General features: G+C 56.2%; 2 protein-coding genes across 2 annotated transcripts; both read left to right on the top strand.

The window, feature by feature from the left end:
- LOC138756784 (protein FAM83E-like) lies at positions 1–2814 on the top strand (the record flags this gene model as incomplete). The annotated part of the gene is given in 5 exon segments (XM_069923171.1): positions 1–762; positions 1839–1926; positions 1929–2005; positions 2148–2272; positions 2522–2814. Coding segments are annotated over 5 exon segments (1248 nt in total), but the record flags the coding sequence as incomplete, so codon positions are not given.
- Positions 2815–2833: 19 nt separating this feature from the next.
- Positions 2834–12654, top strand: LOC138756783 (uncharacterized). The gene is made up of 7 exons (XM_069923170.1): positions 2834–2857; positions 3756–3821; positions 3874–3991; positions 8555–9202; positions 9362–9481; positions 10561–10680; positions 12096–12654. The coding sequence occupies exons 1-7, from the start codon at positions 2834–2836 to the stop codon at positions 12350–12352; spliced, it is 1353 nt and encodes a 450-aa protein (XP_069779271.1). The 3' UTR covers positions 12353–12654.
- Positions 12655–13001: the final 347 nt, after the last annotated feature.

The raw sequence follows: 13001 nt of genomic DNA, 5'->3' as shown, positions 1-13001 counted from the left end.
TGGGGCCCAACTGAGGCCTGGAACCCCATCATTGCCTATCCTATCAAAAATTACCATCCTGGTGAGGCCAGGGGTCCCTCTGAGTTAGGGAGGTCCAGTGAGGCTTGGGTTCCTGGTGAGGCCTATGGTTCTAATGAGGCCTGGAGCTCTCCTGATGCCTGGGATCCCAGTGAAGCCTGGGACCCAGGTGCGACCTACTGTCCCGGTGAGGCCTGTGGCCCCAGAAAGGCCTGGAACTCTGATCAGGCCTGGGACCCAGTTGTGGCCTACCAGACCCATGAGGTCTGTGGTCCTGGTGTGGCCCACCATCCCAGTGAGGCCTATAGTTCCCAAAAGGCTTGTGGTCCTGGGAAGGACTGGGGTCCTGGTGCGGCCTACCATCGAGGCGAGCCTTGTGGACCCAGTGAGGCCTGCCGTCTTAGCAAGACCTGGGGACTCAATGTGGCCTACTGTTCCGGCGAAGTCTGGGGTCATGTTGATGCCCGTGGTCCCAGGAAGGCCTGGGGCCCTGGTGAGGCTTACTGCCCTGGAAATGGCTACTGTCCTGCAGAGCAGGCCAAGGCAACTGGGAGCTGGACCCCGCCCTCCTCCACCTACTGGCCGGTCCCCTCAGACGTGCGGCCTCCACTCCTGGCCCTCGGATGGCCAGAGGCCAGCCTCTGGAAGGGGATCACCCGCGCCTCCATTTATACCCATCCCCCAGTTGAAGGAGCGCCGCCCATCAAGGAGGTCATTCGGAGGCTGGTGCAGAACGCCAAGCAGGTGAGGGGGAAGAGGGGAGGAGGGAGGTAGGAGGTGAGAGGTCCTGGACCCGGGGAGGGTGGGCCTGGATTATGGGCCCCAGTCCTGGAGTATATACATCTCCCCTCAACAGTGTGGCTCCCTCAGTCCCGGCCCCGGGGAGGTTGGGCCTGGATTATGAGCCCTGGTCCTGGAGGTTTTCACTCTCCTGATTCCACACCTCGCAATCCAAACAATGTGACTCAAGGCAACATCAACACTCTCGTCCTCCACCCCGAACAACAGGGTTGAGAAATATTCCTGGAATCTGTCCTGGCCTTTCCTCTCAAGAGGGAATTTCAAACATGCACACAGTTTTACTCCCTCCCTCACCCTCCCTTCCTTCTCCCCTCTCTCTCTCCCCTCCTCCCCTTCTCTCTCCCACTTCCACTCTCTCTCCCTCCTCTCTCCCCTTCTCTCTCCCCCTCCCTCTCTCCCCCTCCCTCTCTCCCCCTCCAACCCTCTCCCATCTCTCCACTCCTCTCTCCCTCTCCCCTCCTCCCCTTCTCTCTCACTCTCTCCCCTCCCCTCTACCCCCCTCTCTCTCTCCCTTCCTCTCTCCCCCTCCAAACGTCTCCCATCTCTCTCCTCCTTTCTCTTCCTCCCTCTCTCCCCTTGCCTCCTTCTTTCCCCTCTCATTCCCTCCCCCTCCCTCCCTCACCCTCTCTCCCCATCTCTTACCGCTCTTCCCTCTCTCCCACCTCCCTTCCACTCCACTCTCCCCTTCCCTCCCCCTCATCTCTCTCACCCCTCTTCTCCCCTCTCGCCTCTCCCTTTCTCCACCTCTCTCTACCCTCTCCCTCTCTTCTCCCTCTCCTCCCTCTCTCTTCCCCTCTCCCTGTCCCTCTCCCCCCCCTCTCCCATTTACCCTCTCCCCCCTACCTATCTCCCATCTTTTACCATCTCTCCCGCCTTCCCCTCTCTCCCCCTCTTCTCCCCCCTCTCTCCCATCTCTCCTCCCCTCTCCCTCCCTCATCCTCTCTCTTCCATCTGCCTCCCCCTCTCTCTCTCCCATTTACCTCCTCTCTCCCCTCCACCTCCCTCACCCCCTCCCACAGCTCATCGCTATCGTTATGGACCACTTCACTGACGTTGACATCTTCCTGGATTTGGTGGATACCTCCCGAATGCGGAACATTCCAGTCTACATCTGTTGGACCACCGTAGCCTGCCTGAGTTCCTGGCGATGGTCGAGGCTTCCGGTGTCAACCTGCGGCAGCTGGAGGTGAGGCCCTTCAGCCCTGCCACATGCCCCATCCTCTGCTATCCCCAGGCAGGGCATGGGCGATGAATCTGGAAGGGGGGCAAGAAGGGGTGGACAATCTCTGACCCACCCCCTCTGCCTTCTTCTCTCCTCCCTCCTACAGAGGATGCGGGTGAGGGGCCTGGTGGGAAGTGCGTTCTGTTCGAGGGACGGCAAAATGGTGGTCGGGTCGGTGAAGGAGCGTTTCCTGCTGGTGGATGGGGAGAGCGTGGTAATGGGATCGTACAGGTGAGGGGGAGCCGGGCTGGGGAGAGGTAGGAGGGAGGGGAGGTGGAGGGGGAGGGGGGAGGGGGGAGGGAAAAGAGAGAGAGGGTGTGAGGGGGATCTAGGGGTTGGAGGGTGCTCAGGAGGGGGGAGGGGAGGGGGAGAGGAGGGAGATGGATAGGAGAGGGTGACAGAGAGGGAGGGAAATGGAGGGGGAAAAAGTGAAAGTGCAAGACCCCCTCTGAGCAGCCCCTCTGACCCCTGACCCCACAGTTTCACCTGGACAGACGCCCGCCTGGACCGCAGCCTGGTGGCCCTTCTGAGCGGGCAGGTGGTGGACGCCTTCGATCGGGAGTTCCGAGTCCTCTACGCTTCGTCCCGGAGCCTGGCTGCCCGTACCCTCCCCGACGGCTGCCCCTCCCCTCCTCCGCCCTTCCCCGTCTCCGCTGCCATGTTCCCCGGGCCCTGAGTGAGGGCCTCGGGGTCCTTCGGGCGGAAGGTGGGCGACCCCGGGGCTGCCGTTCCCTCTGGGACCTCAGCGCTCGCAGCCAGAGTTCAGGAGTCGGCCTCAGCGGTGTCTGCGGGATGGAGACAGAAATGGATGGCAAGGTTGGCGGGGAAGGGGAGGAGGAGGGGAGTGGGGGAGGGGAGTGGGGGATGGGGAGAGGGAAGGGAAGGGAGGGGGGAAGGGAAAGGGGGAGGGGGAGAGAAGGGAGGGGATGGGGAAGAGGAAAGGATTAGGGGAGGGGGAAAGGGAAGGGCAGGGGTGGGGAAGGGAGAGGAGGGAGGGGGAGGGGAGGGGGAAGGAAGGGGAGGGTAAGAGGAGGGGATTGGGGAAGGGAGGGGAGGAGAGAGGAGAGGGGAGGGGTGGGGAGGAGAGGGGGACAGGAGGAATGGGGAAGAGGAAGGGGAGGAAGGGGAAGGGCAGGGGTGGGGAAGGAAGGGAGGGGAGTGGGCGAGGGGAGTGAGAGGGGAGTGGAGGGGGAGGGGGAAGGAAGGGAAGGGTGAGAGAGGAGGGGGAGGGAGGGGTGGGATGAAGGGAAAGGGAGGGGGAAGGGGAGGGGTAGTGGGGAGGTGGAGGGAGGAGGAAGGTAGGGGAGGGAGGAGGGGAGGGGGAGAGAAGGGAGGTAAGGGGGAGGGAGGGGATGGGAGGGAGAGGAGGGGGAAGGGAGGGCGTGCACGTGGAAGTGCGGGAGTGTGTACATGGACAATGGTGTTAAAGTGTGCAAATCCAGACTGTTTGCAAACACAACCGAGGGGAGTGCAGGCCGGCAAAGGCCTACAGTTTGTGCACATACAGTGTGTGAGCGTGCAAACACAGGTTCCCTGAGTGTGCCAATTGTGGGGCTGTGAGTATGCCCACGTGTGGATGTGGTGCGAGCGTGCAACAACAGGAAGTAGACGAGGGGTGTGTGAGTGTGCAAAGGAAGGTGCAAAGATCAGAAGCATGCAAAGTGGAGACCCTGAGTGTGCGAGGGTGCTCACAACCCCCCTCCACCCCCCACAGGTGCGGTCTATGAAGAGCCAGGACACGCCAGCCGCTGCCCTCATGAGGCACCGTCTGGACAAGAAGGCAACGGAGACACCTGATGTGACCCCGCGTCGCCCCAAGGACTTCTACCCAGGACGGGGCCGCTCTCTGCCACTCTCCTCCCGACGCCTGGGCCCCCAGCACATTGACGCGGCCGCTGCGGGGGGCCGGGACTTGCCGGCGGTCCAACAGGCCCAGATCTGATGGCCCAGGTGAGAGTGAGCAGGCGTGTAAATCTGGGACGTGCCAGTGCATGGAGAGTGGGACAGGCGGCTGGACGGGCTGCAAGTGTGTAAATTTATGGTGTGAGCGTGAGAAGGCAGGGAGTGTGACTGTGGGAACTTGTGGGCTGAGGGAGAGTGACGAGTGTGCATATGCTGGGGGCCATGACTGTGCATGTCAACATTGTGTCGGTGCAAATCTTTGGAGTGTGTCATAAAGTGAGGTGTGTGAATTCAGTGACTGTGAGTGGACAAATCCAAGGAGATTGAGTGTGCAAATGTAGAAAGTGTGAGTAAGCAATTGCAGGGAGCAAGGGAAGGTGAGTGTACAAATGCAGGAAAGGTGAGTGTACAAATGCAGGAAAGGTGAGTGTGCAAATGCAGAGAGTACAGTGTGCAAATGTATGTCATGTTAGCATGGGGCTATGAGTGTGCAAATATGGGGAAATTAAGTGTGAAAACAGAAAGATTGCAACCAACCAAAACCAGGACTCGGAGTGATTGAACAAGTGTCAGAGTGCAAATGAAGGGTGTGTGTGTGGAAATGCTCAGCATAAGTGTGCAAATTCGGGAAAATCGTGTGCACATAACAGGTGATTGGGTGTGCGGATGCAGGGAGTGCGAGTGTGCAAACGGGGGAGGTGTGGAGTGTGCAAATGGAGAAATATTTGGTGTGCAACCGATGATGGATGAGTGTGCAAATAGAGGAAGAGTGAGTGTGCACATGGGTTGACCGAATACGCAAATGGATGAAGATTGAGTGTGCAAATGGGAGATATTGAGTATGCAAATGGAGGGAGGCTTCGTGTGTAAATGGAGGGACACCAGTGTGCGAATACAGGGAGCTGGAGAAGAGTGAACGGAATGCCTCCTGCCTCGAGCACGACCTCACCCTCCTCCTCTCCCACCAGGACCCCAGCAGTGGGGAGATCCATCAAGAGACGGCTGAAGATTCCCGCGTCCGCCCCACCCTCATGGAGAGGAGGGGGTGGAAAGGGGGAGGGTCTCCCCCCACCTCAAGCCATTCCCCAGCAGAAGCTAATGGGCCCCACAGGAGTGACGCACGTCGAGCTGGGGAGGGCATGGAGGGTATCGGCGAGGATGTTGCCGGAACTTGGGGAGGGGCCTGAGCTGCAGGGAGAGGTGGAACCAGCTGGAGCTTTGTCCCGTGGAGCGCAGGAGGGTGAGGGGTGAACTCATGGAGGTGTACAGAACCTGGAGAGGGACAGATTTGGGGGACCACAGAGAGGGTTTTACCCAGAGTCGGAGAATCGATGGTCAGAAGTCAAAGGTTTAAGGTGGGGAGAGGGAGAGATTTAACGGGAACCTGAGGGGCAACACAGAGGGCCTGGGGCAGGTGGGACAGATCCATGGATAGGACAGGTTTAGAGAGATAGGGGCAGGTGGGACCAGTGTGGGTGGAACAGATCCATGGATAGGACGGGTTTAGAGGGGTAGGAGCAGGTGGGACCAGGGTGGATGGAACGGATCCATGGATAGGATGGGTTTAGAGGGGTAGGGGCAGGTGGGACCAGTGTGAGTGGGGAGATTTGTGTCAGAATGAACACGTTGTGTGACTCTGTATGATCACAAGGGGCTGAGTTTGCCACTCAGGTCGATCAGATGGTTCAGAAGGCGTGTGGTGTAAATATGTTATTACGTCAAGTGTTTTGTAATGATTCTGTAAACATAAAATCTCCACATTCGGCAGCGAAATGAATTGAACTTGTGTTAATTTATATAGAAATAATTATTCCTGATAGTGCAATTATTGTAACAGTGATGTAACTGGGCACTGGGGACCCGGGAGAGTGGTGAGTGGAGACACAGTGCTGCTCCCAAGGGTCCACTGCCCGGGCTTAAGCCGCCGGCGCTGTTCTGGCTTTAAGTGGCCCGGTTTTAGTTAAAATCCTCTGCCTAAGATGGTGGCGGCCGTGATCTTCAGAGGCCCACTCCGGGGCGGGGAGGGTAGCAGCAGACTGGCACTGGGCACTGGAACCGGAGAGAACACACCTCCCCCCCCCACCCCCATCACCCCACCTCGTTCGAGAGGGAGAAGCAGAGGAGATGGCCCTGCAGGCCAGCGAGGGGCTCCGCTGGAGCCAGGTAGCGGAGAGGGCGCTGGGGGAAAGAAGGCGCTCCTGAAGGGGCTTGGTCATGTGCTGGAGGTTCGGATCTGGAGGTGGGGCGCCTGACGGATCAAACAGGAGTGTGTGAGGCTGCGGAATCACTGGAGGCAAATCCAGGGTGCTTGGTGGCTCTGAGGGACCCTGTACTTCTCTTTTCTGTGTTGTGGGCCCCAGGCAACACAATTGGAGACTCTGTCTGCCTCATGTTGCCTGTAACATTACAGGCTTTATGTTAATCAAATCCCAGATTAACTGGCAGACTCCGTACCTGACATCCCCTACATCCCTGAGATTCCTTTATCCTGTGGGGCCAGCAGAATTCCCACTCATTGGTGGGGCAAAAAAATAACTTGTTTACAGTGCAAACAGGTAATGAATGTAAACAAACCGACTGTGCAACACGGGAAGCAAAGAAAATCAATAAAGTGGCCAAGTCAGGGTCCTTAACCGAGCCCCTGATTGAGTCTGTTGTTGAGGAGTCTGATGGTGGAGGGGTGGCCGCTGTTCCAGAACCTGCTAGTGCAAGTCTCATGGCCTCTCGACCTTTTTCCTGATGGCAGCAGCGAGAACAGAACGTGTGCTGGATGGTGGAGGTCCTTGATGATCGCTGCTGCTCTCCGACGGCAGCGTTCCCTGTAGATGTTCTCGATGGTGGGGAGGGTTTTACCTGTGACGTCCTTGGCTGTGTCCACTACCTTTTGGAGGGCTTTACATTCAGGGGTATTGGTGTTCCCACACCAGACCGTGATGTACCCGGTCAGCACACTTTCCACCGCACTTCTGTAGAAATTTGCCAGGGGTTCCAGTGTCAAACCAAACATCCGCAAACTCCTGGGGAAGTTGAGGCGCTGACGTGCTTTCTTCACATTGCCATTGGTGATCCTCTGAGATAGTGACTCCCATGAACCTAAATGTTCTCCCCCTCCCCACCTCTGATCCCCCGATGATCACTGGATCATTCACCTCTAGTTTTCCCTTCCTGAAGTCAATCAGCAGCTCCTTGGTGTTGGTGTCATTGAGTGCAAGGACGGTGTTGGTGCACCATTCAGCCAAGTTTTCCATCTCCCTCCTGTACGCTGACTTATCGCCTTCCTTTACACAACCCACTACTGTGGTATCGCCGGCAAATTGTAGATGGTGTTATTGTCGTCATGGGTGTAGAGTGAGCAGAGCAGGGGGAACGTGACAGCACCTTGCTACAGTAAACAATGTTGAAACAACAGGGAGAATGAATGGGGCAAAGGGTAAGAGGGAGGGAGGGAATGAAGGAGGGGAGAGAGGGAGAGAGTGAGGGGGAGAGAGTGAAGGTGAGGAAGGGGAGAGAGAGAAAGGAGAAGGGAAGAGAAAGGGTGGGATAGAGAGGCCTAGAAAGGATTGGGAAGAGAGGGGGGAGAGAGGCAGGAGAGGGGGAGAGAGTGAGGGAGAGGGGAAAGAGGCAGGAGAGGGGGAGAGAAGCAAGAGAGGGGGAGAGGGGGAGGACAGAAGGGGAGAAAGAGAGAAGGGGAAGAGAGAATGGGGAGGGAGAGGGATGGGGAGAGGGTGAGAGAGAGGGGGAGAACAGAGGGGGGAGAGAGTGGGTGAGGGGGGAGAGGGGGAGGTCAGAGGGGAGGTGGGGAGGGGGAGGACAGAGGAAAGAGGGCGGGGAGGGGAGAGGGTGGGGAGAGAGGGGGAGTGGGGGAGATGGGGGAGAGAGAGAAGGGGAGAGAGAGGGGGAGTGGGGGAGATGGGGAGAGAGAGAAGGGGAGAGAGAGGGGGAGTGGGGGAGATGGGGAGAGAGAGAAGGGGCAAGGGGGAGGACAGAGAAGGGGGGGGGAGGGTTGAACTGTGCATCCAACTCCCTCCCAGATCCGGGAGCAGAGAGACAACTCCCTGCCTGAGCAGATGTGGGCGGGTCCTGAAACGTCCTTGTGGAAAAATGAAAGCAAAAGTCAACAAGAGGAAAAGAGAGAGAGGGAGCGAAAAAGGGGAGAGAGAGAAAGAAAAGTTGAGAGAAAGAGAGACTGAGAGGGGGAGGGAGTGTCAAAGAGGGAAAAAGATATCAGAGAGAGTGAGAGGATACGAAGAGAGAGAGAGCGGGGAAGAGAGTGACAGGAGAGGGATCAAGAGAGAGAGAGAGAGAGAGAGGGAGTGAGAGGGAAGAAATAAAAGGCAAAGGTTACCGACAAGAAAACGGTACGTCACTGAAGGAGATGTATATACTGTGGGACTGGGACCTATAATCCAGGCCCACCCTCCCCGGGGCCGGGACTGAGGGAGCCGCACTATCAAGGGGAGATGTATATACTGCGGGACCAGGGCCCATAATCCAGGCCCACCCTCTCTGGGGCTGGGACTGAGGGAGCCGCACTGTCGGGGGGAGATGTATATACTCTAGGTCATTGACCATGTATGTGTCTCTCTCTCACTTTCTTTCTCTCTCCCCCAGGACTGATGGGAACCCAAGAGAATTTGAAAATCAACATCCTCTTGCTGCTGTTTAATAGTCCGCAGGGAATCCCCCTGTCGCAGCTGACCGAGGCCTACCTCCACTTCCATGGACACCCACTCAATCCTCTGGTGCACGGTTACCCATCCATCTCTGCCCTCCTCCAAGACCTGCATGGGATGGTCGACATCCAGACCACCGGACCCTGCACCCCCAGGCTCCAGATTCGAGTGCCAGGATCCCAAGGGCTGCCCATTCCTCGCCAGGGCTCCCCAGGGCCTGGGGTAGGCCTGAGGCCCAGCCTCTCCCTCCCCCCTCGGCTGCCCGCCAACCTGGGCCCCAGCCTCTTTCTCTACCCTCCTCCGCGCCACAGTTTCGGGCTATACACCCTCCCCGTCCATAAGCCATTCGAGACGGACTTGTGGCCAAGTTTGTCCCGGGAGGGGAGGAACCAGCCCAAGGGGGCAGGAGGCGGGGGAAAGAGAATGGGACCAGATGTTCCGTGCCTAGGGGGACAGGCTGAAGGTGAAGCCTCTGTACCAGGCCCAGAGGCGCCTCCCATGACATACAGTCAGGTTCTACGATCCTCCACCATTCCTGGAAAAGGTGTGGGCAGCAGGACTGGCAGAGGAGAGAAAGAGGCAAGAGGTGGGTCCCAACCTGGGGAGTGTGTGACGGGACAGGGGAGAGGGGCCTTCACTCTGTGTCCCACCCTGGGAGTGTGTGACAGGACGGGGGAGAGGGGGCTTCACTCTGTTATCTTCTCTCTCCCACTCCCTCTCTCACAGCCTCTGTCATTGTTCCCAGGGGAAATCGCCTCCAATCCCACTGGGAAACCCAGACAGACAAGGCAGAAAATGGAATCGAACAGAGGGATATGTCTGGGACAGATTGGGAAAGAGGGAGCAGTGGGCAGACACAAACAAGGTGAGAACAGTGTGTGTGTGTGTGTGTGTGTGTGTGTGTGTGTGTGTGTGTGTGTGTGTGTGTGTGTGTGTGTGTGTGTGTGTGTGTGTGTGTGTGTGTGTATGAATGTCTGTCTGTGTCTGTGTGTACCCGTGTGTGTGTTTGTGTCTGCGTTTGTGTACGAGTGTGTGAATGTGTGTGTGTGAATGTGAATGTGTGTGTGTCTGTGTGTGTGTGTGAATGTGTGTGTTTATGAGAGAGTATGTGTGCCTGTCTTCATTGTTGAGGTCTTTCATGGCTTGGTTCAGCATCATGCAGACGATGCCGCTTTAGTTGCCCATTCAGAGCTAGCTCTTCAGCGCTTGACGTCTTGTTTCGCGGAAACTGCCAAAATGTTTGGCCTGGAAGTCAGCCTGAAGAAAACTGAGGTCCTCCATCAGCCAGCTCCCCACCATGACTGCCAGCCCCCCCACATCTCCATCGGGCACACAAAACTCAAAACGGTCAACCAGTTTACCTATCTCGGCTGCACCATCTCATCAGATGCAAGGATCGACAACGAGATAGACAACAGACTCGCCAAGGCAAATAGCGCCTTTGGAAGACTACACAAAAGAGTCGGGAAAAACAACCAACTGAAAAACCTCACAAAGATAAGCATATACAGAGACGTTGTCATACCCACACTCCTTTTCGGCTCCGAATCATGAGAGAAAGAGAGACTTAGAGGGGGAGGGAATGTCAAAGAGGGAAAAAGATAGACAGAGAGAGTGAGAGGAAATGAAGAGAGAGAGAGAGCAGGGAAGAGAGTGACAGGAGAGGGAGCAAGAGAGAGAGAGGGAGTGAGAGGGAAGAAATAAAAGGCAAAGGTTACCGACAAGAAAATGGTACGTCACTGAAGGAGATGTATATACTGCGGGACTGGGACCTATAATCCAGGCCCACTCTCCCTGGGGCCGGGACTGAGGGAGCCGCACTATCAAGAGGAGATGTATATACTGCGGGACCAGGGCCCATAATCCAGGCCCACCCTCTCTGGGGCTGCTCTGTTATCTTCTCTCCCCCACTCCCTCTCTCACAGCCTCTGTCATTGTTCCCAGGGGAAATCGCCTCCAATCCCACTGGGAAACCCAGACAGACAAGGCAGAAAATGGAATCGAACAGAGGAATATGTCTGGGAGAGATTGGGAAAGAGGGAGCAGTGGGCAGACACAAACAAGGTGAGAACAGTGTGTGAATGAGTGTGTGTGTGTGTGTCTATGTCTGTCTGTGTCTGTGTGTATGCGTGTGTGTGTGTTTGTGTCTGCGTGTGTGTACGAGTGTGTGAATGTGTATGTGTGAATGTGAATGTGTGTGTGTCTGTGTGTGTGTGTGAATGTGTGTGTTTATGAGAGAGTATGTGTGTCTGTGTGTGTGAGTGTCTGTGTATGAGTGTGTGTGCATCTTTGTGTGTGTATGTGTGTCTGCGAGCGTCTGTGTGTGCATGAGAGTATGTGTTTTTGTGTATGAATGTGTGTGTATGTGTATATGTGTGAGTGTGTGTATGAGTGTGTGAGTGTGTGTGTCTCCGAGGGACTGTGTGAGTATGAGTGTGTGTATATATGAGTGTGTATGTGTGCGCGAGTGTGTGTGTATGTGTGTGTACATGAGTGTGAGTGTGCGTGTGTATGAGTGAGCGTATGTGTATGTGTGTGTACGTGGGTGTGTGTGAGCAGGTGTGAGTGTGTGTGTGAGCATGTGCATGTGAGTGTGTGTGTACGTGGGTGTGTGTGTGTGGGTATGTGGGTGTGTGGAGTGTGTTTGTGAGTGGGTGTGTATGTGTGTGAGAGTGTGTGTGTACATGAGAGTGTGTTTGTGTCTGTGTATGAGAGAATGTGTGCGTCTGTGTGTGTTTGTATCTATGTGTATGTGTGTGTGTGTCCATGTTTGTATGAGGATCTGTGTATGTGAGATTGTGTGTGGGGTGTGTATCTGTGTGTGTATGTGTGTGAGTGTGTGTGTCTTTATGTCAATGTGTGTGTCTGTGTGTGAGAATGTGTGTGAGTGTGTATGTGTGTGAGTTAGTGTGTGTGTCTCTTTGTGTCAGTGTGTGTGTCTGTGTGCATGCGTGTGTGAATGTGTGTGTCTGTCTGTCTGTGTATGCGTGTCTGTGTCTGAATGTGTGTGTGTGAGTGTCTGTGTGCGTGTTTGTGTGATTGTGTATGAGTGTGTGTGATTGTGTATGTGTGAGTGTGTGAGTGTGTGTGTGAGTGTGTGTGTGTGTGAGCGTGTGTGAGCGCGTGTGTGTGTCTGTGTGTCTTTGTGTCAGTGTGTGCGTCTGTGCATGCATGTGTGAGTGTGTGTGTCTGTCTGTGTGTGCATGTCCGTCTGAATGTATGTGTGTGTGAGCGTCTGTGTGTGTGTTTGTGTGATTGTGTATGAGTGTGTGTGTGTGATTGTGTATGTGCGTGTGTGTCTGTGAGTATGTATGAGTGTGTGTGAGAGTGTGTGTGTGTGTGTGTGTGAGCATGTGTGTGTGCGTGAGCGTGTGTGTGTGTGTACAGACCGGTAGACCCTGCCCGTCAATTCCCCACTATCTTTTCACCCCTCCCCCTTTACTACACGAGCTGACTGGCCCCTCTCTCCCCTCCGGCAGATCCTAACCCTCCGGACCCTCGTGAGGCTGTCCGACATCTCTTGGACCTCCACCCTGATGGACTCAGCCTGTTCCAGCTCCGACAGAAATATCAGCATGAGTACGGGCATCCGCTGGACTCTGCCGGCAGACCCAACCTACGTGCCCTGCTGAGAGAGATGGTTGACATTGTCTCTATCCAAGGCCATGGCGTGCAAGAGCGGGTCTTCCCCCAGAATCCCTCCAGAACCTCCTCAAGGGGGAACATCACATTGTGATAATTTTACCTACAAGGTCTGGGACTGGGGCCCATAATCTAGGCCCACCCTCCTCGGGTCTGGGACTGAGGGAGCCACACTGTTGGGGGGAGATGTATATAGTTGGGGACCAGGCCCCATAATCCAGGCCCCCCCCCTCCCCATGGCTGGGACTGAAGGAGCCACACTTGGGGACCGGAGCCCATAATCCAGGCTCACCGTAATCGGGGCCGGGACAGAGGGAGCTGCACTGTCAGGGGGAGATGTATATAGTTGATCCGTTTTGCTGGTGTCGTTTCATTAAATAAAGGTTTAACACTGAAGGTTCGAAGGTTCCGTGACTCCATCTCTAATCCCTGCCCTAGCTCCCCCTGACAGTTGGTACAAAGGCAGGTAACGGTAGTTAGTTCACATTAACTAGTGAAGGGAGGTGTGAGAGGGTTGGAGTGTTAATAAAGTGAGAGATACACCCACCCAAAACCAAACAAGTGTGGGGACGGACACGGGGCTGTGGGGAGAGGGTGCGGTCAGTGTTGGAACAGACACGGGGCTGTGGGGAGAGTGTGGGGACAGACCACGGGGCTGTGGGGAGGAAGTGGGGTCAGTGTGGGGACAGACATGGGGCTGTGGGGAGAGAGTGGGGTCAGTGTGTGGACAGACCACGGGGCTG

The sequence above is a fragment of the Narcine bancroftii genome, chromosome 3, assembly GCF_036971445.1.
Source record: "Narcine bancroftii isolate sNarBan1 chromosome 3, sNarBan1.hap1, whole genome shotgun sequence".
Lineage (NCBI taxonomy): Eukaryota > Metazoa > Chordata > Chondrichthyes > Torpediniformes > Narcinidae > Narcine > Narcine bancroftii.
This window is presented reverse-complemented; position numbering and strand designations above follow the sequence as displayed.